Consider the following 26,899-nt stretch of genomic DNA (forward strand, 5'->3'; position numbering starts at 1 on the left):
GGCCAAGGTCGCACGGGAGCCCCGCACCCCTGCACTCCTCCCACCGGCGCGTGCGGTCGGTCTCCCCACGGCTCCTCGGGGGCGTGCACCGCAAAGCCTTCACACTTGAACCCACGTGTCTTTTATCGCAACGGAGCTTGAACATCGTTTAAAACATATAAGCCCACTTGTCCTTAACGAGGCCTTTTTATACGAGAAGAAACCCGAAGGCCGCCCGTCACACACCCTCAAGGCTGTAGCCCAAAACGCGGCCTCGACGGCGCCCGGCACCTCGCCGCGGCCGCTGGGCGCCCACGCCGGGCGAGCCGGGTGACGTCACTCCCGCGCGCGGGGGGGGCGGGGCCTTCCGTCACGTGGCCCCAGGGGCAAGCGCGCTCGGGTCGAGACTGCGGCGCGGGCACTGGGCGAGCCCGCGGCCGCCAGAGCGCCCGGTGCAGCGTTTCCTTCGGCCCGCTGTGGCTCATGCGGCTCGGACCCGGGCTGTGGCGGGAGAGAAGATGCCACGGCCCGAGTCCCAGAAGGCCGGGATCCTGCGCTGCCGGCGTCGGGGTGAGTAGTGCGCGGCCGGGCTCGGCGGCGTCTGAGCCCGCGCGGCCTCCGTCGTCCCCTCGGCGCCTCGGGCGAGCTGCTCGGGCGCGCGGCCCCGAGGCCCCGAGGGCTGGCGGCCGCGCCCGCCGCCGGCTGCCGTGTCGGGCCTGCGGGCGCGGCGTCCGACCCCGCGAGCTCGGCCCCGCGGGGACAGGCTGTTGGCGGCGTCACCGCCCGCGGGGCCCGGCGCGCTCCTGCGGGCGAGGGCTGCAGCCGCGCGGGGGCTCGCGGAGCCGTGGGCCCGGGGCTCCCGCCGCTCTGTTCCCAAAACGGAGGCCGGAGCCCTGCGGCTCAGCCTTCGAAGCAGAGCAAGCGGGGCCGCAGAAGTGAGAACGGAAAGTCGCAGCCGGGAGCGCCGCAGAGGGGAGGAGTGAACAGAGCACCCGCCCCGCTGCCCCCCCCCCCCCCCCCCCGCTTCCACCGGGTCCAGGTCGCTCGCGTTTCCCCCGAAAGGCGCAAAAACTTTCTCCTTTTTTTCCTACGGTCATTGACCGAGGCCACATGTGGGATTTGGTGGATGTGCCTCTCGTTTCTCTTTTCTTTTTCTTTGCAAATATACTCGTTGGAGAAATTGAGTTGTCTTATGTAGTTTACTACATTCCTGAAATCCATGCAGTTTGCGTAAAATGTAAAAATACCAAGTCCCTGCCTTCCAGGTCTGATAGACTGCTTCCTTTGAGGAATATTAACATACGTGTGACTTTTTGTTGTTTGTTTTGTTTTGTTTAACCATCAGAGAAGATTGGGGTCAGGATTCTTTTTTGCTTTGGGTTATGAAAGCAGTTGTTTGGTTGGTCGGTTTTCCAAATATAAAATGAAATTACAACTTTGTGCTTTTTAAAAAAAAATACTTATTTTGGAGAGAGAGACAGAGCACGAACAGGGGAGGGGCAGAGAGGGAGGGAGACCCAGAATCCGAAGCGGGCTCCAGGCTGAGCTGTCAGCACAGAGCCCTAAGGCGGGGCTCAAACCCACAAACCCCAAGATCATGACCTGAGTCGATGGTTAACCGACTAAGCTACCCAGGCGCCCCTGAACGTGCTTTTCACAGTATTATTGTGCACCAGGATATTCTGTTGTCACTCTCCTCGCCCAAATCATGGAGTAGACCTGACTTTTCAGTGTCTGTGTGTTTATTCCACTCACTTTTTTCCCGTGTATCCAGAAGTACTATGTGTTGAAATATGTGCTTTAAGAAAAATGGAAAAATCTTACCTACTTTAAGAGAGATGATACATACCTTCAATATGTATCAGTTGAGCTTTTCAAATTAAAGGTGGTGAAAGTAGGCCACACTTTTCACATCTTCTCTTGACAAATTCTGTGCTGTTTGTTCCTTGCAATTTGGGTTCTACTTAGTTTTTTTTTTTTTTTTTTTTGTAACTTCTTTTTATTGGGGTAAAACAGTAAAACACAACATGCAGTTTATCATTAGAACCATATTTAAATTTTTTTTTTTTTTAACATTTACTTGTTTTTGAGAGACAGAGCTAGAACATGAGGGGGAGAGGAGCAGAGAGAGAGGGAGACACAGAATCTGAAGCAGGCTCCAGGCTCTGAGCTGTCAGCACAGAGCCCTGTGCGGGGCTTGAACCCATGAACCAGGAGATCATGACCTGAGCCGAAGTCGGACACTTAACCGACTGAGCCACCCAGGTGCCCCTCATTAGGACCATGTTTAAGTGCACAATTCAGCTGCATGAAGTACATTGACAATACTGGGTCACCATCCCACTATTTCCAAAAACACTTCTCATCACTCCAAACAGAAACTCTGTGACCAGTAAGCAGTAACTCCCCATTTCCACCTTCTCCCAGATCCCTTCGGCCTCTCTGAATTTGACTACTCTAGATAAAGTTGAGTCAGACCGTATCCTCCTTTTTATTTCATACAATATTTGTCTGGCGTATTTCATGCGTTTTCAAATTTCATACATGGTGTAGCATCTATTAGACTTCATTCCTTTTTATGGCTGAATTTTTTGGCTGTATCACATTCATTCATCTCTTGATGCACTCGGGGGTGTTTCTACCTTCTGGCTACTATGAATAGCGCTGCTATGAACATGAGGCTCCTTGTGTCTGTTTTTGATTCCTTGGGGTGTATGCCTAGGAGTGGAATTTGCTGGATCCTGTGATAAATCTGTGTTTGACTTTTTGAAGAACAAACCCTTCACATTTTTAAAACTGCTTTCTTAAGGCCTTCATGCCCCTGCTGGGGCCAAATCTGATGGCCCCACCTCAGCTCCTGCCGGCTTGACCTCTGTAAATCTTGGTGACACCTCATGTTGCTCGTCAGCACACCCTCTTGAGGTTCTCGATTTTGTGGTCCTTCTCATGTCCTAAGTATCCTTTTCTACACGATTTTTAAATGTGCTTGTCCCCAGAGGTTCAGTGCTTGCTCCCTAATCCATTTTGTGCTCATTACTTAAAGCCTCTTCTGCTATTATTTCCGTGTAACTTGAACTAAAGTTTTGGTGTTCTATTTTTAACTTCGCTCTGAGGCTTAAGTTTGAATGTCAAGCTAGGGACACCTCTACATCAGGTGTCCTTTCCAGTGCAACATACCCAGACCAAAATTCGTCCTCTGCGAATCCTCCCACACCTGTTCTCTCCACGCTCCCCGTCGCCAAGACTTGAAAGCTGGGAGTGTTTTTATTCCCTTTCTCCCCTAGGGACCCACGTCCTGTCACGTTGACCCGTGCAGACAGTTCTGCCTCTGATCCTGCCTGCCGCCCACTTCCACAGCTCTGGATAGAGCCATGACCGCTGCTGCTTTTTTTTTTTTAAGATCTAATTGGCTTTATCGATTCATGAATCAGGCAACATCTCATTTAGCAAGAGGGAAGCTCCCATGATTGCCTCTTACTGGAATTTTTCTAACTGGACTTCCTGGTTCTAGATTTTTTTTCCCCCTCTGTCCCAAACCATTTTGTACACTTCTGCTGGAATTTTCTTCCTAAGATATATTTGCCTAAAGATACTAGTTAGCTTTCTTTTACATTCAGAATAAGTTAATTCTTTTTTTGAGAGAGAGAGAGAGAGAAAGCGCATGAGGAGGAAGGGGTGGGGGGTGGGGGGACAGAGGATCTGAAGCGGGCTCTGTGCTGACAGCAGAGAGCCCCATGCGGGCCACGAATTCACAAACCGTGAGATCGTGACCTGGGCTGAAGCCGGACACTTAACTGACTGAGCCACCCAGGCACCCCCAGAACAAATGAATTCTCCTCCTCAGGGCCAGAGCCCCAGCCTGTACTCCCGGAAGTAATTGCCTTCCACGAGCCTTAACCAGCCAATCATTCATTACAGCCAACCGTTCTAACTTGCTAGTCCATTTGGAAAACTAAAAACAAATACATGTTGTGATTTTCCAAGCTGTGAATTTTTTCCTTGAAATGTTTCAGTATTTGGTCATTGAGGTATTATTTTTTTAAAAGCCGAACTTAGACATCAGCTTCTAAGAGAAACACATGTATGTCTGTATAGTTTGTTTGGATCTTTATTGTAGCACTTTTTAGACTTTGCTTTAGGACGTGCCTGAGTTTTTTACCCAATTTATTATTTCTTTAGGATTTTTGTCCTTAGAGAAAGTGAGATGATTGGCTAAAGGAAATAAAGATTTTTTTAAGATTCCTGTGCCATTGTCAAATTGCTTTTGAAAAGGGCCTTGCAATTTATAATTTTATCACCGATAATGACCCAGATAGATAAAATCATGAATGAAAATGGAATTATTACAGCCAATCCCTCAGAAATATAATTTTATCACCCATAAATGGATCATTTAAGTATATGTACTTCAGGGAATATTTTTTTAAAACTTTGCTAATTGGAGACGTAGGATCTTATTTTTCTTTTTCTTTATGCGTCTTTACTGATTGTTGAGACTGAAGACTTTTCCATATGTATTTCCAAGATTCATCCAAGTTGTTCACTTATCCGTAGTTTGAAAAATGCTGTACGGAGAGTCCCAGCCCCAGCCTTAGCGTCACACAGTAGAACAGGGTTGCTCAGCCTTTGCACTGTTGAAATCTTGGGCCAGATGATCGTCTGTTGTTGGGGCCTGCCCTGCGTATTGTAAGATGTTTAGCAGCATCTCGCTACCTGCCAGATGCTAGTAGGATCCCCCGAGTTGTGACCACCAAAACCACTTCCAGACGTTGCCCAAAGACCCTGGGGGCTGCCAGGTTTGCCCAGACGGTATGGAGTGTCTCAGCCCCTGGCTGAGAACCACGGACCTGGAGCTGCAAGACTGTGAGTCCAGTGACATAGTCCACCCTTCACCGTGCCGCGTCTGCGGTCACCCCCAACACCTCTTTCCACGTGAACATCCTGTCTCAAAACTAAATTGTAAGCTGTCCTCCGATGAAGCGTCTGTTGACTAGGAGGGAAGCAGAAGTGAGGAGAAAATAGTTCATATATACAAATACACAAAACTCACCAGGACAGACCACTGGCATTTGTGATCTTGGACTCAATGAAAAAGAATTAATTGAGGACTGAACTGTGTAAGCACATTATAACCCCTGGAGATCAATATACCTACAGAACCCAACACCTGAATATAAGGGTAAGGGTCAAAGGAACATTTTTATTAGGTGAAACATACATATTTTTTAATGCTTTATTATGGAAAATGTTGTTAGTGGTCGGTCTTTTTTCATCTATTACCCCGCCTGTCTCATCTCCTGTTGGTTAATTTGAAGCAGATTTCAGGTATCATAGGATTAGACTATTTTCACTTTGTAAAATAAGCTGTCCCTTCCTTTGGAAAGCCAGCAACAGCGGGTTGAGTTGCTTCTCTCACCTTGCGTCACCCTGATGTCCTCTTTTGCCTCCCTCCTCCCTCTTCCACATTTAAGGACTGTGATTACCCTGGGTGTACCCAGTTAATCCAAGATAATCTCTGTATTTGAAGGTCAAGTGCTGAGAAACCCCAGTTCCTGGGCTGTGGATACTGCTGGGGGACCATAATTCTGCCTCTACATAGCACATCAGTTGTGCTTCTTGTAAAGAATTTTTTTGGTGGTTGCCTTAGAGTTTACAATATACATTTTAACGTGTATTTATTTTTGAGACAGAGACAGACAGAGCATGAACGGGGGAGGGGCAGAGAGAGAGGGAGACACAGAATCGGAAGCAGGCTCCAGGCTCCGAGCCATCAGCCCAGAGCCCGACGCGGGGCTCGAACTCACGGACTGTGAGATCGTGACCTGAGCTGAAGTCGGAGGCTTAACCGACTGAGCCACCCAGGTGCCCCTACAATATACATTTTAAACTAATTAGTTTGAATCTGCCTTCACGTAACACTCTATTGCTAGACTTGTACAGGTACCGTATTAGACTATCCCACGTTTTCCCTCCCATTCCTGTGACATTGTGGTCATTCATTCACTTATCAGTATGCCAGTATGTCATTCGTTCACTCAGTGTATTGTGACATATATTACTTTGAACAGCTTTTCTTAGATCAACTAAGAATAAAAAATCAAATTTTATTTTCATTTCATTGTTTTCGTCTCTGATGTTGAGTAGATCCAGGTTGCTGACCTGTGTCATTCTCCTTCTGCTGGAAGAATTTAGCGTTTCTTGCAGGGCAGTTCTGGTGATAGATAGATTCCTCAGTTTTTCTTCCAGAAGGTATTTCTCCTTAATTTTTGAAGGATAATGTCAGTGGATATAGAAGTCTAAGGTGGTGGGATTTTTTTTCTTTCACAGTTGGACTATTTTAGTCTGTCTCTTGCTTGCATGATTTCTGATGAAAAGCCCACTGTAATTCTTACCTTTTTCCTCTCTAAGTAAAGTGTTTTTCCCTCCCTGTGGCTTCTTGGAAGATTTTTTTTTTTTTAACGTTTATTTATTTTTGAGACAGAGAGAGACAGAGCATGAACGGGGGAGGGGCAGAGAGAGAGGGAGACACAGAATCGGAAACAGGCTCCAGGCTCTGAGCCATCAGCCCAGAGCCCGACGCGGGGCTCGAACTCACGGACCGCGAGATCGTGACCTGAGCCGAAGTCGGCCGCTCAACCGACTGAGCCACCCAGGCGCCCCTTCTGGGAAGATTTTTTGTCTTCTGATTTTCTGATCATAGTATATGCAGGTGAGAGTTTTCAGGGGATTTATTCTGCTTTGGGTTCTCTTGGCTTCCTGGAGTCTGTCATTAATTTTGGAACGTTCTTGGCCAGTATTATCGTCACCTCACATCTTTCTTCTTCCTTTTTTCTTTCTTCTTCTGGTATTGGAGTACTTTTTGTGTTATACTTCCTGAAATTGCCCCACAGTCCTTGGATGTTCAGTTTTTTCCTGTCTGCGTTTCGGTTTGGAAGGTGTTGACTTCTGTTCAGGCTCGCTGCTTTTCCTTCAGCGGTGTGAACGCGGCGGAAGGCCGTCTTCATTGCCGTCCCGGTCTTCTCGATTTTTTAGCCTTGCTTTCTGGTTCTTCCTTAGAGGGTCCATCTCCCTCTTTATATTGTTCACGTGTTGCATGTTGTCTTTTCCGTTCGTTCTTAACGTATCAATTAGAAATAGTTGAAATTCTCCGACGATCCCCAAATCTGTGTCGTTGAAGTCTGGTCCTTGTGATTGCGTCGTCTCTTCAGACCTGCCTTCCGCTCGCTTTTCGGTAGTGTCACCTTTGTTGGCGAGAACCTGACAAGGGTCAGGTCATAGCACCTGAGGTAAGTAGACCTCTGGCGAGTGGCTTTGTGGTGCTCCGGCGAGGGGTTTGGCTCTGTTTAGCGTTTGCTGTCGCTGTCGCTGCCGGATGCTTCGGATTCTTCTGGCGACCTTGTTTGTATCTGCCCTCTTGACCTTGCGGTCTTCTGAGCAGCCTTCCCCAGACGGTCTGTGTCTTGCAGCTGTTTGAGCCGTGCCTCACCCTGGTCGGCCCTGGAGCCCTCGGCTGTGGTGGTCAAGTACGAGAGAGGGTGAGAGTTCCGTCATCCGCAGATGCCACCGTCACGGGTGCTCGCCAGTGGGGTGGCGGTTCCCCCTTCCCGGCCCGTTTCCCGGAAGCCTTGACCTTTGGCGATTGTCTTTGCCCCTTGGCTTTGACTGGAAGGCTTAGCTGGGGCCCGGGTGGGGGGCGTGCCCTTCCCCAAAGAGGAGAAAGCTCTGGCACGTCTTCCCCCTGGAGCGGATGCCCCTGCGGTGGGGAAAGTTCTGGGTGTTCCGGCGAGTGCTCCGCCCGTCTCCCGCCAGAGGCCGAGGGGGTCTTTCTGCCCCTCCGCCCTCGCGGCCAAGACCCGCCGGCCGCCCGCTGGCGGAGCCCGCGGAAGGGTGGGGACGGCCGCCGCGCGCGTCCCCGGAGTCGCTCCCTCTCCGTCCGCGCGCGGCGTGCGGCCCGGCGCCTCCTCCGGGAGAGAAGGTGCCGGCGGTGCGGCTCCCGCGTCGGGGCGGCCTCGTTTCCCCCGCGGTGCCGAAGTCCCGGTTTTCAGCGTGTCCGGCTCCTCCTTGTGGGAAGGAGGGGGACGGCGGCCCGTAGGCTCTTCTCCCGTCGCAGCCGGAAGCAGAAGGCCTTCCCCGCCTGCTTCGCGCGCGCGGAGTTCGTGACGCGGGCCCGTCTTCGTGAGCGCGGCGCAGAGCCCCGGGACGGTGGCGCCGCGTCCAGACTCGACCGCGCGGCTCGAGCTGGTGTTTTGCGTTTCTCGCTTGGCCGATGACGATTTCGGGCTGTGCTGCCCGAGCCCTTTTGCTTTCCTCAGAAAAAAAGAATGTTCTTCTCTCGCGACCACGAAAACGCCTAGCGGCTTCTCAGAACTTCTTGTAGGCATTATTCTGCATTTTGCGGGCAGCGAAACCTTTATTAAATTTCCCACTTAGGAATAATACCGTAATTCATACGTAGAAGGATTTGTCGAGCTGTCTCTTTTCTGCCGCAGCCCGATTCTGTTCGTTTGGGTTTCTCCAGAAGCAAATCCTGCGATACAAATGTAAATTGGCCTTGTTTCTGTGTGAGGTAATCTCCGGACCCACCGGTAGGGGAATGAAGGCGTGAGGGAGAGAGGGAGTGAGGCAGGAAGGGGCGCGGACCTCAGGCAAGGCCGTAAGGGTGTGCGGAGCACGGAACACACGCGGCGGTCACGGTCCAGGGCGAGCGGGGAAGGCACCGGGCGCTTGGACCGTCCGCTGTCGAGGGCCGTCCTTCGGCAGGTGCACGTTCCCACACACTTTGGGGCCTGCCCCGTACGGGCGCCTGGGCTCCGGGGGCCGGGGAGGCGGGCACCGGCGGTTGGAAGCAGACCCGTGCGGATGCTGAGACCCCGGAGGATGGCCCGGTGACAGCGTCTGCTCCGTGCCTTCCGGCGGCTGATGGAGCGGGATGAGCCGGACTAGAAATTGGCCGTTTGCCCCACCGATCAGTCGGGTCGTCAGCTTTCTAAACCTCTTCAGGTGGTGGGTGGTACTCGGAAACGAGTTTTCCGAGGAATGCGCAAGATTCGGTCACGCGATTTTCTGATGGTGGCTTTTTGGAAACCCGTTCACTTTGAAATACAAAAGCAGCCGTTTAGAAGATAATCCTGGCCTCGTGCTTCTGGTAATTCCAGCCTGGGTAACCTGGTTCAGAGCTGTCACTGCTGATGGCAGAGAATTCCCGGGATGGTAAAGAATTCCTGGCTCTTCGTCGTGTGCCAGCAGAATAAAACTCAGAGGCATGGTTTAGGGGTAGTTAACTCGGTTAACGCTCCTTCGGTCGTAGGACGAAGCTGGCTGTAGAAGGCCGTGCGGACCGTGGACACACGTGTGCGTGTTTATATTGGGTGTGTTGAAAGCCGTTTGAGTTTCTTAGTTGTTTGGATACCTGAGAACACTTATTTCTAGTAACCATGTTTTTTTTCCCTCTTCATTTATTTCCTCTTCATCTGATGTCCTTTGAGTTTAATTCTCCTTTTTATGGGCAGAAGGGGAACAAGCAAGAACAGTTCTCGTAACTGTGGAGGCTGTAAATGGTCACTGGGTGTTCATTCTGTACACCTCAGTCAGGAGTTGCGGTGCGGGCTGGGGACTGATCACAACTTTTGCAGTGTTTGAATTTCTGTAGGTGGGGGACGTGCCCTGCCGCTCTCATCCCTCTCTCTGGCTGAGTCACCCATTTATCTGCGTGGTTTCTGACTGCATCGGATCGTATGAGCCTTGCGTTGACATGACATCGGCTCTTTCTGTTAGGACCCAGGAAAGGCTGCAGCGGGCATTTCCTGTCGTTCCTGTCGATCTTGATGAGACACATGGGGTCAGAAATGAATTAAGGAAAATATGAGAGATCCCAATAAACTAGAACCGTGTGTCGTAGAGTATATACTTAGAAAGGTCTTGAACGTAACGACTCCTTGAAGTAAACGTGTGTTGTGCAGGCCTCTCCCGAGACTACGGTCGCTTTCTCCTTTCCGTCTTAACCAGGGAGAGCTGCCCCTTTCCGCCTGGGCGTTTGATCAGACAGGATATTAAAGTGTACTGGTCAGCCTCTCCCAGCCCGTTTTCACTGACCAAGCAGGTGTCCCGGGATTGGTTCCTGTGCTTCGTCATATTGGCTGTCCTTTTAGTTTACCTTTCTTCAGTGCTTAATTAAATTTGCTTCTTTCTCCCGTCATCATTACCATGTGGTTTTCCTCTGCATTTGAGGTGTAGTGTATAGACACTGCATGTGTTTATGTTCTTTTTGATTTTCTTCCAGAGAGGGGATTCATAAATGTCTGAGCGATGTCAGAGGATTATTCCCGGGAGCATATGATGTCTGGAATGTGCTCTGAACCTTTCCTAATTCAATGATCTCCTTACTTGTAATTATGAAATGTGTTTGTGGTGAATGTTTCCTTCTAGTCTTTCAGGTAGATAAGGAATGAGAAAAAAATAATGTGGGGTTTTGTTTTTTTTTCCCTGTTGTCATCACCGTGTAATTTCACAGGGGTACATAGGAAAGGCATGTGCTGTAAATCACATGACCGTAGCTCAGTTAAAATATGAATATGTCTCTTTTATGGAAAAAGCTAACAGATGTTTGCTGTTTGACAATTTGGAATATAGAATAGACCGATGAGAAAATAACCGGGAACTGCACAAAGGTAAATATTTAACAAACAAAGATGACTTTTTAAACTTCATTAAACATTATGGAAATTATTTTGTGCTGAAGGACTGTGGAAGCTCTACTACTGTGTATGAGTTAGGTAGTATGGTCTTCTCCTCCTGTAGTAAAAGAAGATGGACATTGGGCAGACGAATTCAGACTGATTAGTGATTTGTGGAGGAAAAAGTCTTTCAAAACGTGCTGTTAGAATATTTGTTCAGTGTCCAGATTTTATTCTCAAGTTTTTGACACCTTAATGGAATGAAAATAGCCTTCCTTTTAATGTGCTAAAATCCCTTTTGCTTCTGAGGTTAAAAGGAAAGGCCATATTTCGTCCAAAGCCTCAAAATATTTAATCCTCTCCAAAGTTCTTATATTTTTAAGTTAGGCTAAGAAATTTTTTTACCTTGATTTTTAAAGAAATATATATTCTTTGTAGGAGATGTTTTAAGTAAAAGAAAGTCACCAGAAAATTAGCTATGATGCCACTAAGCTGATTCTATTAAGTGTATTTTTTCGTTATTGCTGATAACAGTGTAACATTTTAGGTCGTGTGAGAGATTAAAAATAAGCAGTAGAGGTGTGCCTGGGTGGCTCAGTCAGTTAAGCCTCCGACTTCGGCTCAGGTCATGATCTCACCGTTCGTGAGTTCGAGCCCCGTGTCGGGTTCTGTGCTGACAGTTCAGAGCCTGGAGCCTGCTTCAGATTCTGTGTCTCCTCTCTGTCCCTCACTCACACTCTCTCTCTCTCTCTCTCTCAAAATAAACATTAAAATATTTTTTTAATAAAATAAAAATAAGCAGTAGAATATATAGCAAAATATTTGCAGTAATGAGATTTCAGGCATTTTTTTTTTAACTTTTTGTTAATCTGTTTTTTCTGATTTTTTAGCATAGTAGCAGAGCTTAAAATATTAATCCCTACCACCTTGCGTGGTGTCTGGCATGTAGAACTCTGCTGTGTTCCCAGTATTAGCCTTTCCTTAAGGATTATTTAATGATTTTCAGAAGAAGAATGTTGGATTATTTAGTACATTTAATAGGCCCCGACTGGAAGATTAATGGAATGGTTTCAAGTATCATCTGTAGAGTCACATTGGGTAACAGGCACCATCCTGGTGAACTTTACATAATTTGACTACTTTATGGAGCATAATTTAGTAGCTGGTGTGTGCTGTGTTCTTTGTTAATAGAAGATAACTATGGACAGCATCTCAAAATGGGTTTTCTTAGCCCAGACGACTGTGCTGTTGAGAAATACCCCTCACTGTAATTGATAATGATGCTGGAATTTAAATTGAGTGAGATCTCATGTGATTTTTAGCCCTTTGTGTCATATGTAATTTGCCAAAGAGCCCTTTTGATACAACGAGACAGCAGATGCAAACAGCAACGATCGGTCGTTTTTTGAGTGGACTAAAGCGTGTATGTGGTTAAATTGTCCTTGCATATTTTTGTATGTATCTTTCTAGTCTCCTGGGTTGCATAGTGGTGCAAGGCTGCTCTTCACCTATGAATATGAATTCTGCCTTTTAGTCCTGCCTCTCCATTCTATTTCCTTTCTCTCCTAAAGGGTATTAACATTTTTTTTTATGGTTTATGGGAGAATGCTGGAAACCAACTTGGTATTGTGCTTTGTCCTTCCTTTGCTTTACCCATCCTTTGTCTTCTAAGCAGTTCTGTGTGTGAATGTAGATGTATTTACATGGAGCATTCTATATACCCTCTTTTCCATCTTAATTTTTTTCACCTGGCAGCATATCTTAGTGATAAAGCCATAGTAACTATAGAGACTTTTCTCTTTCCTCTTTACAGCTGCATATTTTATTGTGTGGATGTTTCTTAATTTGTTCGACCAATTCTTTATTAACGGACAATTGGACTGATTCCAGCCTTCTGCTATTACAGAGAGTCCTATAGTGAATAGCCTTGTGCATACATTACTTCCTATTTTTCTGGGGTGGATTTCTAAGAGTGAAATTGCTAGGTCAGAGGATAAATGAATATGCAACTTGAGTAGATGTGGCCAAATTTCCCTGCATAGAAACTGTACCACATGGGAGCGTTTCTCCATAGCCTCATTATCAGACTATGTTGTCAAGTTTGTGGGTTTTTATAAATTCAGGTGGGGGCTTATTTTGCTTATTTTCCCTTACTGTGAAAAAGGTTCTGCATTTTTTCATAGGGTTAAGAACCAGTTGTGTTTCTGTTTCTGTGACTGGTCTGTAGGGTTGTTGGTCCTTTCTCGTTATGACCAGCAAGACTGGAAGATAATCCCTAGTGATTTCCTGCCACCTTCTGCTCTCACTTTGTGTGATTCTCTCCCCACGTGTGGGAGTGCTTTTAACCAACAAACCATGGCAAAGATGATAGAGTGTCGGTTTCTTGATTCGCTTAGGTTATGTAGCAAGGATAATGGGATGTCACTCCTGGGACCATATCATATAAGACCGTGCTAAGCAGACCGGAGGAGAGTCCTCATTGCCGGCTGGATGAAGTTACTGTGTGGTGATGACCCCGTGGCAGGGAACTGCCGATAACCGCTAGGGTCTGACGGGGTCTCCGGTCCACTGGGCCCGTTGGCGTAGAGCCACAGGAAATGAATTCTACCAACAACTTGATGAGTTTGGGAGCGGTTCTTCCGGAATTAGGCCTCCAGGTGAGAATGGAGCTTGGCTGACGATTAGCGTGAAGTCTTGCTGGACCCTGAGCAGAGGATCCATCTAATTAAGCTGTGCTCAGACTCTTGATGCTTAGAAATTGTGAGGTAATAAATATGTGTTGTTTTGCTGTAATTTGTTATATGGCAGTAGATATCACCATTTTATTTTAATGTTTATTTTTGAGAGAGACAGGAGGGTCAGAAAGACGCCAGGGGAGTGTGCCAGGGGAGGGTCAGAGAGACGGGGAGACACGGAATCCGAAGCAGGCTCCAGGCTCTGAGCTGTCAGCACGGAGCCTGATGCGGGGCTCGGTCCTGTGAATCGCAAGATCGTGATCTGAGCCAAAGTTGAACGCTTCACCGACTGAGCCACCCAGGCGCCCCTACAGCAGTAGATATCTAATACCAAGGTAATACCTTTTTGTCTGTGTTACAAGTTGCAAGTATTTTTTTCCTTTTTCTCGTTTGCCTTTTTATTTTTCTTTGGGTGTCTTTTGCCACCCCCAATTTTTTTGTTCTTATATAATCCAGTTTATGCATCTTGTCCAGTATTGTTTCTGAATTTTCAGTTGTAGCTAGAAAAGTTGTGACCCCTTGCAGATAATAGAGGAATTTACCTTCGTTTTCTTCTATTGCTTGTATGGTTTCATCTTCTGTATTTATTTTTTTTAAGTTTTTTTAATTTTAATTCCAGTATCGTTAACATATAGTGTCATATGAGTTTCAGATGTACATTATAGTGATTCACCAATTTCTCACATTACTCAGTGCTCATCATGATAAGTGTACTCTTTAATGGCCATCGCCTGTTTCACCCATCCCCCCTGTTCCCTGCCTCCCTTCTGGTAACCACCAGTGTGTTCTCTGTAAAGAGGCTGTTCCTTGGTTTCTTTCTTTTTTCCCCCTTTGCATGTTTGTTTTTGTTTCTTAAATTCCATACATGAGTGACATCGCATGGTATTTGTCTTTCTCTGACTTATTTCACTAGCTCTCTAGCTCCATCCATGTTGTTGCAAATGGCAAGATTTCATTCTTTTTTATGGCCGAATAATACTCCATTGTATACATATATACCACATTTTCTTTATCCATTCATGTATCAGTGGACACTTGGGCTGCTTCCATAGTTTGGCTATTGTGAATAGTGCTGAGTATACATAGGAGTGCATGTATCCCTTTGAATTTGTACTTTTGTATTTTGGGGGGTAAATGCCCAGTAATGGGATTACTGGATGGTAGAGTAGTTCCATTTTTCATGTTTTGAGGAACCTCCATACTGTTTTCCCCAGTGTCTGTACCAGTTTGCATTCCCGTCGATAGTGCACGAGGGTTCCTTTTTTCCCCCACGTCCTCACCAATACTTGTTATTTGTATTTTTTTTAGCCATCCTGACGGGTGTGAGGTGAGATTTCATTGTGATTTTAATTTGCATTTCCCTGATGATGAGTGACATTGAGCATCTTTTCATGGGTCTGTTGGCCATCTGGATGTCTTTGGAGAAAGGTCTATTCATGTCTTCTGCCCATTTTTTAATTGGATTATTTGTGGGGTTTTTTAGATGTTGAGGTTTATCAATTCTTTATATATTTTGGGTACTAATCCTTTATCAGATATGTCATTTGCAAATAGCTTCATTCAGTAGGTCTTTTAGTTTTGTTGATTGTTTCCTTTGCTGTGCAGAAGCTTTTTGTTTTGATGTGGTCCCAATAGTTTGATTTTTCGTCTACTATATTTAAATATTGAGTTCACATCAGATGTGTCTAGGTGTGAGGAGTGGGCCCTAGTGTATCCTTCACCATATGGCTAAGCAGTTGTCCCAAAACCAGTTTGCAGAAAGTCACTCGTTTCCTCACTGGCGTGTTATCTGTAATCATTTCTACTAAATTTCTAAGTGTAATTGGGTCTGTTTCTCAAAATTTCTCATCCTGCCCCATTGGTTTTTCGTCTGTGCATGTGTCATGCTGTGCCATTTAGGTAAAAAGCTCTGGAGTTTGTTTACTACTCAGTAGGGCTCACCCCTGCTTATACTTGGTTTTCAGGATTTGCCTGGCTATTGCCTGCTTTTTCATTCTTTCCCAAATACACTTTATAATCAACTTGTTTAGCTCTAGAAAAAAAAAATCTGTTAGTATTTTTAAAGTTTTTTTTTTTTTTTTCAATGTTTATTTATTTCTGGGACAGAGAGAGACAGAGCATGAATGGGGGAGGAGCAGAGAGAGAGGGAGACACAGAATCGGAAACAGGCTCCAGGCTCTGAGCCATCAGCCCAGAGCCTGACGTGGGGCTCGAACTCCCGGACCGCGAGATCGTGACCTGGCTGAAGTCGGACGCTTAACCGACTGCGCCACCCAGGCGCCCCTAAAGTTTTTTTTTTTAAAGAGAGAGAGAAAGAGGGAGACAGAATCCCAAGCAGGATCTGTGCTGTCAGGGCAGAGTCCGACGTGGGGCTCGATCCCACAACCCTGAGATCATGACCTGAGCTGAAATCAAGAGTCGGACGTTCCATCCACTGAGCCACCCAGGCGCTTCTGTTAGTATTTTAAATATGCTCATGTAATATATGTAAGTTAACTTAGGGAGAGCTTTTATGATGTGGGGTTTCTCTGTCCAAGAGTAAGGTACATCTTTCCATGTGATCAAGTCATCTTTTGGGGCTCTCAGGAGTGTCTTATGGTTTTATTTGTACATGTTTAAGATATTTCCTGTTAAGTTTGTGCTTAGTGTTCTTAAGAATTTTTATATTTTTCAAAGATTTGTAGTTGTAAATGAGATGTGTGTTTGGGAGAGGTTCGATTTTTGTCAGATTTTGAGATCACTGTCCTACTCATTTTATAAAACAGATTTGGAAGATTTCTTTTAATTATTTCTGCAGTGGCTTAAGTAGCATTAGGTCATTAGATCTTTAAAGGACTGGTAGAATTCCCCTGTGAAACTCTGTGCCTGGTGGTTTATGTTGTCTTGAGGAACTTTCTTCTGAGAGAGAGAGAGTGCGTGCGAGCAGGGGAGAGGGGCAGAGGGAAAGAAGAGAGAATCCCAAGCATGGAGCCTGATGTGGGGCTTGATCTCATGACCGAGATTGTGGACTGTGAGATCGTGACCTGACCTGAAATCGAGAGTTGGACACTCAACTGACTGAGCCACCCAGGTGTCCCTGTTTTGAGGAACTCTTATGAGGTTATTTCTTCTGTGATGATTGGTCTGTTTACATTTCCGTTGGGACTGGGGTCAGTTTGAGTAAGTCATATTTTCCTTAAATGTTACTCTTCTAGGCTTTCTAATTGATATGCATAGAATCATATGAAACCATCTTGATTTATAAAATTAACTTTTGCAGTGATTTCAAATTTATAATAAGAAATCTTGGACTGAGAAAGGAAGACTTGGGACTTTTGCTGGCATACTGAATATTTTGCTTAATAATGACTACGTCTAATGAAACTATTTTAACTGGTTAGCTGTTTTCTCCTCCTTCCCCTCCTCTTGACAAATGTTTATTCCCCAGGATGTGCTTATCTCATATATACTCTTGTCTAAGATTTTTTTTTTTTACATGTTTATTTATTTATTGTTTTTGAGAGAGAGAATATCCCAAGCAGGTTCCACACTGTCAGTGCAGGGCCCAACGCGGGGCTCGAACCCATGAACTGTGAGGTCATGACCCGAGCCAAAATCAAGAGTTGGGACGCTTAACTGAGTGGGCCACCCAAGTGCCCCAAGTACGATTTTACATAGCACAGAATCAAGGTCCTGTAACCTCTTCTGGAAGAGAGATACACTCTGCATAATTTTTAATTACACAAACCAGTATTTGTTAATTTTTAATACTAGACACTGGGCCAAACAGAATGGGTTTGAAGAGACAGAAATGATCCCTGTCCCCTGAGGGGGTTGCTCACGGCGAGTATAGTAGCACTTAGGCTCTAGGCACCCTGTTTATTGCCACAGCTCCAGCTCACGTATTTGGAGAGGATTCTTCTGTCGGTAACCGTACCTCCCCCAAATGCGAGTGTTGGCCTCGCGTTTTCCGGGCACCACACGCGGTCATTCCGTGTTCCTCTCTAGTAGTGTGATGCCAGCGATCATTCAGCCACACCAGAACCTCAGATCCGTCGGCCCCAGGTGGTCGGTCATTCCCGTTGGCACGTTGCATGTCCCTGTCCCCAGCCTGCTGCTTTTGTACCTCCCTGGTGAAACCCTGACTCTGCTCACAAGGCACCTGTCTCAGCCTCTACCAGGCCATGACTGCCTGGTCTCACTGGAAATTCATGTGCACAGCTGGTTAGCCTTTTGTTCATTTAACTTTTGGACATGTATTATGTTGACGTCTAACTGCTGAAGTTTTGGCTTTGTTAACTGTCCAAGTTTATGATCGAAAGAATTTGTTCACTAGCTGTTTTCTATTAACTACCTTTAAATGTTTGCTTTGGTCCTCCTTTTAAATTTTATTTTTTATTTTTTTCAACGTTTATTTATTTTTGGGACAGAGAGAGACAGAGCATGAACGGGGGAGGGGCAGAGAGAGAGGGAGACACAGAATCGGAAGCAGGCTCCAGGCTCCGAGCCATCAGCCCAGAGCCTGACGCGGGGCTCGAACTCCCGGACCGCGAGATCGTGACCTGGCTGAAGTCGGACGCTTAACCGACTGCGCCACCCAGGCGCCCCTGGTCCTCCTTTTAAAGGCTTTCAGCCTCAGATATTGAAGCCATGGGTGATTGCTGATAGAAGGAAGAACAGATAGCACACTTTATTGTGTAGATGCTGGATTCATGATATGTTAGTGTGGATTAGATTAAAATTTCAGCTTTTGGGTTTTGTTTGGATGTTTTAAGCAGTTAAGAACTGGTCATCTTATTAAATAACAGGTATCTGACTGCTTTGTACTTTCTTCATATATTTTTTTAGAGTTTTATTTATTTTGAGAGAGAGAAAGCAGGGGAGGGGCAGAGAGAGAGAGAGAATCCCAAGCAGGGCCCAAACTCATGAATGGTGAGATCATGACCTGAGCTGAAATCAAGAGTGGACACTTAACTGACTGAGCCACCCAGGCGCCCCATACTTTCTTCATATTTGAGTGCTAACTTCTCGACCTGTCTAAAAACTGAGAGTGTCTCTGTTGCTTCTGAAAGACTGTTATGGTTAATTATATAAAATAAATGACCAGGGAGCCTGGGTGGCTCAGTTGGCTAAGCGTCTGACTTCAGTTAAGGTCATGATCTCGCGGTTTATGGGTTCGAGCCCCACATCGGGCTCTGTGCTGACAGCTTGGGGCCTGGAGCCTGCTTCGGACATGTGTCTCCCTCTCTCTCTGCCCCTCCCTTGCTCGCACTCTGTCTCGCAAACATTTAATAAACATTAAAAAAAAATTTTTTTAATAAAAAAATAAATGACCTGATTTTATAAGTTTCTCTCATTTTTATAGGTTCCTTAATTTAGTGTAAGAATTGACCAAGGAAAAAATTGCTCTCTAAAGAATTACCATAATATAGCTTGAGGAAAATAATATCTACCTGATCAAACTGTTGAGAGTTAATACATTCTGCAGTTCAGGAAGCAAGACCTCGATGTTTGAGCTGTTGTGTTGAGGACTGGGAGGGGTATTCTGGGAAAAATTTTGAACGGAGTTGACCAAATCCTATGGGTGAGGTCTTGAGGAGAAAACTTTTTCATTTTGCCCACAGGTCGCGGCAGCCAAGAGGGGACTTAAGATCATGCAGTAGACAAAGTGGAAAGTAGTCTCCTGTTTATTTAATAAATAAATTTTTTATTTAATTTGTGAAATTGGACACTGAGAGCCTGTTGTTTTTCTTTCTTTACCTCTTCTAATAATAACTATGCCTGTTCTGGGTAGTTTCATACTGCTGAAATAAGGCAGTCATGATCTCTGTGCATAGTTTTAAGGTATTGCTTCGCTCAAACATGATAGCAATACATTTGTTTATAAATTCCCAGGATTTTGCAAACATATTGATAACTGTATTATAGTAATTGATTCATTAAACTCTATGAATACTTATTAAATGTTTGCTGCATGCCAGGCGTTGTTGTAAGCTCGGGATACTGCAGGAAATGAGCAGATAAAAGCTTTTGCCCTACCGAAGCTTACCTTCTGGCAGCAGGCATGGACAGTAAATAATACATAATTATGTAGTGTGTAAGAAGGCGGAAGTTGCAAGCAGTAGGGAAGATCAGAAGTGCTAGTATTTGGCGATTGAGTTGCAGTTTTAAATATGGGAAAATCTAGAGACTTACTGAGAAGGTGATACTTGAGCAAAGATTCAACAGAGGTGAAGTCTGTTGAGGATGAAAATTAGTCTTTTGAAAAAAAATTTTTTTTTTTCCAACGTTTTTTTAATTTATTTTTGGGACAGAGAGAGACAGAGCATGAACAGGGGAGGGGCAGAGAGAGAGGGAGACACAGAATCGGAAACAGGCTCCAGGCTCCTAGCCATCAGCCCAGAGCCTGATGCGGGGCTCGAACTCACGGACCGCGAGATCGTGACCTGGCTGAAGTCGGACGCTTAACCGACTGCGCCACCCAGGCGCCCCTGAAAAAAATTTTTAATGTTGGTTTATTTTTGAGAGAGAGGGAGAGTGCAAGTGGGGCAGGGGCAGAGACAGAGGGAGACAGAGGACCCAAAGCGCGCTCTGCACTGACAGCAGAGAGCCCAACGTGGGGCTCGAACCCACGCGCCGCAAGATCACGACCTGAGCCGAAGTCAGACACTCAGCTGACTGAATCACCCAGGCGCCCAGGGATGACCAGCATTCTAGACAGAGGGAAGGACCAATGCATAATCTGTCAGTGGGAGTATGATTGACACGTTTGGTGACCCGTAAGGAGACCTGTGCCTAGAATGAAATGAACGAGGAGGGAAGTAAGGAGAGGTATGGTCAGAGAGGTGATTGCAGAGGAGGTAGGGACTTGTGGGTCATTGTAAGGAACATGTGGTCACGTATACCATTCACATTACATATTAGACCTAATGAGGAGGAGGGAGAAGTTAACATTGTTGAATTTGTGCTCTATTCCTTCATTCTCTAGTATCATTCAGCAGCTGCTACGTGCCATTGCTTGTGCTAAGTGAAGGAAATACAGTGAACAAATGAAACAAAAGCTAGCTACAGTCTCTGGTTCTCTCCATCCACCGCAAGTCACTGTTTTGTGTGTTAATCACTGTACCTGATACTTTACGTATCTTGTGTAATTCTAAGTATTTTATTTTATTCTAAGAATCAGGTAAGGTAGATTGTAGTATTAACTTGAATACAGTTGATGAAAAGAAGGCGAAGAAAATTTGGTGATTTGTTCAAGTTGCACAGCCAGTATGGGACAGAATGGGACTAGAACTTAATCTTGTCTCTTCATTACACCATCGGTTCCCTCATCTGGCTGTGCATCAGAGTTCACCAGGAAGCTTATTATCAAAGCTATAGATTAAAGCTTCTCCTTTCAGTAATAAGTTGAACTGGACCTGTTGAATCTAGTATAGGCATTAGGGCAGGTGCAATCTTTGGGAATAGAACTGTTTTCTTCAGGTTGCTTGTTTTGAATAACAGATTTTAAGAGCCTTAGGTGAAAAGAGTCCTATAATTTTACGGTGCAAAGGGACTTTACTTTGGATAGACTGTCATGATACATGAGGTACTTGCATTTTCCTCATGAAAAGCCAGAACCTGAAAAAAATTACCACACTGAAAGCAATCCAGAGCAAAGGGAAAATATCCTTTAACATGGGCAAATAAACAAGTAGCTGTTTTACTGCTATTGGTTTTCCAAGCACTGACACATTGGCCTGTGGTTTTAATTGTCGAATCCTTCTAGTTTTCGTTCAGTGCCATCCATGTATCTTCTCACATTTGAGTCTTTGCTGACGGCATGCACAGGGGTCCTAAGTAAATAGTTGAGAAGTTCTACTTGGTTATTTAGCAGACAGTGGCTGTGAACTTGGTAGATGATTCACAAATGTCCCGAAGGGTCTAACATAGCCGCTCTTCTCTTTCAGGAGATTGAAGATGACCCTTCAGCGATGTTAGGTCTATAATGGGAAGTGTCACAGCTCGATATTTCTGTTACGGATGCCTTTTCACATCTGCGACCTGGACGGTTTTGCTTTTTATTTATTTCAACTTCAGTGAAGTGACTCAGCCACTTAAGAATGTGCCCATCAAGGGGTCCGGGCCCCATGGCCCTTTTCCCAAAAAATTCTATCCCCGTTTCACTCGAGGCCCAAGTCGAGTGTTAGAGTCACAGTTCAAAGTAAACAGAATTGATGACACGATAGATAATCATATTGAAGATCCAGAAAAAGGCAACACGAAATTCTCTTCTGAATTGGGTAAGTGTGTTCGGCTTCTGGTAGCACGTCAGAGTATTTAATCATTGGAGCTTTCAGCTCGGTTCTTCGAGTCATGTGTTGCAGAGGGGATTAGAAATGGGTCATTTTCACCCACCAATTTATTTTGTTAATGAACTCGCTGAGGTTCTAGGACTTTGCAGACTCAGTGGGGAGTTCTATTCTAATTTACTGTTTCTGACTTCAATATTTTATGAGGACTTGGGAGAAAGTAATAAGGTCCAGAATAGAAAACAAAGAAAAGAAGGAAAGAAAAATTAAGTGACTGCAAAGAAAATGGAACCTATGGGGGAGGATTTTAATTGTTAGCACTATTTTATAAGGGAAAGAAATGGTTGAAAGGTAACTTGACTATATATAACATATTTTGAAAGGCAGAGTTAATTAAAACAGAACATAAACCATTGGGTTTAGAGGTAAGCTGAGATTACTTATATCTAATAAGATTTCTGCTTATAAGAATTGTTAAGATGCTGGAGTATATTAAATATAGGAGTTTATAAAATCTTAGTATAAAAGGGAAACTTTTTTTGTTCAGAAGTTATATTCTATTCAATCTGGAAGTGAGAATCTACTGTATATGTCTTTTGCACCTTGTAATTCTGGAGTCCTGGTTTTAGCAGTTTTATTTTAAGGGATAAATGAGCCATTTTGGTTACCGTTAAAACTTAACAAAGAAAGAACTTTAATCTTGTCCTTAGAAATGTCAAATAATAAGTAATGTTAGGAGTAAAAGAGATTTTGAGAGGTTGAAAGATCCACAATTAATAAAGGAAAGGTTAAAATAGATTCTTTTTTCATTTGATCATAGTTTCAAAGAAATAAAATCTGTTTCTAGGACTTAATGATTTTCTAATACATGCAGTTGAAAGTATTTAAAATGACAGGAGGAAATGGAAACTAAACCTCAATTTTCATAAAATAGACTTTCAGACCGCTGTATAGGCCTTTTAAAAGCATTAACAGGAAAGTTTCTAGGTTCTTTATGTATTTACCGTCATTTTGGTAAAACTTTGCAGGCATGATTTTTGATGAACGTGATCAGGAGTTGAGAGACTTGGGCTATCAGAAACACGCCTTCAACATGCTCATCAGTAACCGCCTGGGCTACCGCAGAGATGTGCCCGACACCAGGAATGCCGCGTACGTTTGTCGTTTCTCGCTTCTCGCTAGTGTGTGCGCCTGCGTTTTAATGACCTGGTGCTGTTAGCGGCAGCGTCGTAAGTCACGGGGACGGTGTTGATACTTTGCAGTTAGACTTCGGTATTCAGGACACTAGACCACTTAAGACAGATTTCCGCTCCGCCTGCCTTGAAGCCCCGTGGGCTGAGATTGTACTAACAGCCTTCCACGGCTTGCTGCTCCCTTAAAATTTAAAATCATAGGGAAAAGTAGGGAGGTGCTAACCGCATATAATTAGATAACCTTCTGAGCATAAGTTTGTTTTCGATGTTTATTTATTGGATTTGTGGTAAAGGGATCAAAAATCAGTGAAGAATTTTATTCATCATCTCACTTTTCTGTCTTCATTATCTTTGTTGCTTCAAAGGCTTTTCATTCATGTGGTGGCCAGCCCATCCATAGACCTTTTTGAACACCTTTGTTTTCTAGACACTGTATTAGGTTTGGAAATAAGCAGAGTCAGGTGCAGTCCCTGGATCAAGGGCTTAGGATCTAGCAGGGGAGTTAGATAAGGAATTGAGTAATTGCGGTGGTAAGTGAGGGCTGTGGTAGGAATCGGTGAAGTGGGGACCCCCAAACCAGAGCGGTCAGGGAAGGCCTCATTGAGATGAGCAGTGTACAAGGGACACCTCCCGTGCGTGGGGACACCTCCCGGGCCTGGGGGACACCTCCCGTGCGTGGGGACACCTCCCGTGCCTGGGGGACACCTCCCGTGCGTGGGGACACCTCCTGTGCGTGGGGGACACCTCCCGTGCGTGGGGACACCTCCCGGGCCTGGGGGACACCTCCCGTGCGTGGGGACACCTCCCTTGCATGGCAGACAGATGGAGTTGGTGCACTGCCTGGAAAGGCACTGACAGCAGTCACTGTGGCTGTAGCAGAAGGACACCAGGAGGCCGGGGGTAGCCAGGGCCCAGACGCGAGAAGGCTCGTATGCCGCACGGAAGGACAGGGAATTCTAGATGTTGTTCTGTAAGCTGGTGGTTTTTTATGATCGTTGCTGAAAGCCACCCAACCCTTTTCATCACATAGTTGCTCGATAGAAGCTTTTCTCTTATCCTGATTTATGTCCTGGTTTGCTCAAGTGTTTTTCTAAAGTTGGGCAAAAAATAGTTTTCAGATACAAAGTTTTATATTATTTTCTTTTGAATGTTTATCGTGGAGAAGCTGATCATTAGCTTATGAGTGCTACGTTAAAAACCTATAGTGATTTCATACAAATAACACGTTTTTATGTAAACTCTGTACCAAAAAAGAAAAAAAAATCATTTTTTAAATATTGACCTAAAAATAAGCAGAGTAGCAGGTATTGGAGGGAGGAATTACTGAAATGTAAAACTCTTGAGTAAGACACGTGATGTGTTCTTCAGTGGTTTTTAAAAAACTGTCATTACAGTGTAGGAAAGAGGCTGAACAGGGGCAGTTAATGTTGAGTGAATAACGACCTAAAACATTTGAACCTTCTAAGATGTCGCCTTTTCTCATACATGCCTTTACAGATGTAAAGACAAGTCTTACCCCGCGGACCTGCCGGTCGCCAGTGTCGTTATCTGTTTCTACAATGAAGCCTTGTCTGCCTTGCTTCGTACGGTGCACAGCGTTCTAGACCGCACGCCAGCCCAGCTCCTTCATGAAATCATCCTTGTGGATGATGACAGTGACTTTGGTAAGGGCTGTCGCAGTTGATGCCATGGGATCTGGGCTGTTGATCGTGGCCGTGTGAGCACCAGCGTGAGCGTCAGTGGAGCTGACTGTCGGGATAGGTGGTGGACAGGACCCTCGTCCGCAGAGTGGCAGTGGGGTCAGCAACAAATAATGTCTGTCGATTAGAGGAAACAACATTGTCTTTGTGATCTTTTTCAGACTGTGCCATTTAAGTTTGGGCCTTGAAATTTTTCCCTTGGCTTATCTTTAAGCAAATTTTTTTTAATGTTTATTTACTTTTGAGAGAGAGAAAGAGAAAGAGAGAGTGGGGGAGGGGCAGAGAGAGGGAGTCACAGAATCTAAAGCAGGCTCCAGATTTTGAGTTGTCAGCACAGAGCCTGATGCGGGGCTCGAATCACAAGCTGTGAGATCATGACCTGAGCTGAAGTCGGATGTTTAACCGACTGAGCCACCCAGGTGCCCCCCTTGGCTTATCTTTTTAAAAAATTGTTCTATTTCAAAATAACTATAGATTAGTAACAGCAAGTTACACAGAGGTCTGTTACCTCTTCCCCCCATTCCTCCCATTTCCCCCATTGGTCATTTCTAACGTAACGCTGGCCCAACATCCAGACCAGGAATTTGTCCTTGGCACAGTGTGTGTACGCAGTTCTGTGTCATTTTATCCCCTGTGTAGGCTCCTGGAGCCACCGCTGCGATCAAGGTACAGACACTTCCCTGACCACAAAGATCTCCCTCATGCTAGCTTTTAACATTCACACCACCCGCCTCCTCGACCCGCTCCATCCCTGATTCCTGGCACCCCTGATCTCTGTGATTTTGTTTCTGTCTCTGTGATTTTGCCATTTCAAGAATTGCTACATAAATAGAATCGTGCAGTTTGTGACCTTTCGAGATGGGCTTTTTTCACTCAGCATAATGCCTTGGCTTATATTTATCTAATAAGTCTGTTACACCGACCGTCCCCAGATAAAAGTGGATTGCTTTGTGATAGCTCTTAGATGATCCCTGAATGCCAGTGTTTTATGATTCAGTACGTATATTACACACTATTCTTTTTTAAATTTCTTATTGAAGTACAATAAATTTTAGTGTTACGTTAGTTTTCGTTGAACTACATATTGATTAAACAGTTCTGTACATTACGCGGTGATCACCACAGAAAGTGCAGTCCCGTCGGTCACTGTACGATGTTATCACAATATTACTGCCTGTATTCCCTCTGCTGTACTTTTCATCTCTGTGACTTACTCATTTTTTTTTAATGTTTATTTATTTTGAGAGAGAGTGAGTGTGTGCATGCACGAGTAGGGGAGGGATGGAGAGAGAGGGAAAGAATCCCAAGCCTACTCCGCGGTAACAGCACAGGGCTGGATCTCAAAACTGTGAGATCACGACCTGAGGCCAAATCAAGAGTCCACGCTTAACCGACTGAGCCCCCCAGGCGCCCCAGGATGGAAGGCTTTTTATTTACGCTACTCATTCGGCTCTCAGCTACCTTGAGAGAGGCTATGTCCTCGTTTTATAGAGGAGGAAATGTTAAGTAATTTGGTCAAGGTCCCATAGCCGTTACGTGGTAGAGTTGAAATTAAACCTCTAGTCCACGTAGCTCCAAACCTTCTGTTCGTTACGGCAAGCTGCAGAGGTATATTAATAAATTGTATGCCAGTTACATATTTTTCATTACTCCAGTGTTTATTAAGCACCTCTTACCAACAGCAGAATTGGTCTACCAGTTAAATATACAAAGTGAGGAAAGGTACACTGAGCCCAATGGGAGCAAACTACTTAAACCTTGGTAAAAATATTCAAATAGCACAGGAGAAAATTTAGGAAGGTTAATAGAAAACAAAACTTAATTTCAAAAATGAATGATTAAAAAAGCAAGAACGTGGGGCGCCTGGGTGGCGCAGTCGGTTAAGCGTCCGACTTCAGCCAGGTCACGATCTCGCAGTCCGTGAGTTCGAGCCCCGCGTCGGGCTCTGGGCTGATGGCTCGGAGCCTGGAGCCTGTTTCCAATTCTGTGTCTCCCTCTCTCTCTGCCCCTCCCCCGTTCATGCTCTGTCTCTCTCTGTCCCCAAAATAAATAAACGTTGAAAAAAAAATTTAAAAAAAAAATAATAAAAAAAATAAAAAAGCAAGAATGTGAGTCTGGACCAAATAGGATGTTGGCTAAATACTCAATTGGAGAATTGATGGTGTCGATATTGTGTTTAAATTTGTGGTTTTTCAGTTTGTAGCTATTTTATCTAAAAGCAAAAATTCGTGCTAACTTACAATGGTTTATCTACTAACAATGGAAAGAATTACTTCTTAGATGATCTTTGAAGTTATGAAATTGAAAGGTGAATGAGCTAGAATGTATAAAAATTATTTAGTGCACTTG

The 26,899-nt window shown here is 45.0% G+C and overlaps 1 protein-coding gene across 8 annotated transcripts in view; it reads left to right on the top strand.

Moving 5' to 3' along the window:
* The first annotated feature begins 343 nt into the window (after nt 1-343).
* Nucleotides 344-26,899, top strand: part of GALNT11 (polypeptide N-acetylgalactosaminyltransferase 11) — a 43,461-nt gene continuing 16,905 nt past the window's right edge. The window contains exons 1-4 of one of the 8 annotated variants that reach the window (XM_043590001.1): nt 344-549; nt 21,316-21,648; nt 22,686-22,809; nt 24,348-24,514. In XM_043590001.1, coding sequence (XP_043445936.1) covers nt 21,354-21,648; nt 22,686-22,809; nt 24,348-24,514 — 586 coding nt within the window. In that variant the 5' untranslated portion in view covers nt 344-549; nt 21,316-21,353. Of the gene's footprint in view, nt 550-6,644; nt 7,515-8,246; nt 8,353-8,412; nt 8,625-10,283; nt 10,647-13,704; nt 13,723-21,315; nt 21,649-22,685; nt 22,810-24,347; nt 24,515-26,899 lie in introns of those variants that run through there. The other 7 variants (XM_043590009.1, XM_043590003.1, XM_043590002.1 and 4 more) reach the window with 7 other exon arrangements.

The sequence above is a fragment of the Prionailurus bengalensis genome, chromosome A2 (genome assembly GCF_016509475.1).
Source record: "Prionailurus bengalensis isolate Pbe53 chromosome A2, Fcat_Pben_1.1_paternal_pri, whole genome shotgun sequence".
NCBI lineage: Eukaryota > Metazoa > Chordata > Mammalia > Carnivora > Felidae > Prionailurus > Prionailurus bengalensis.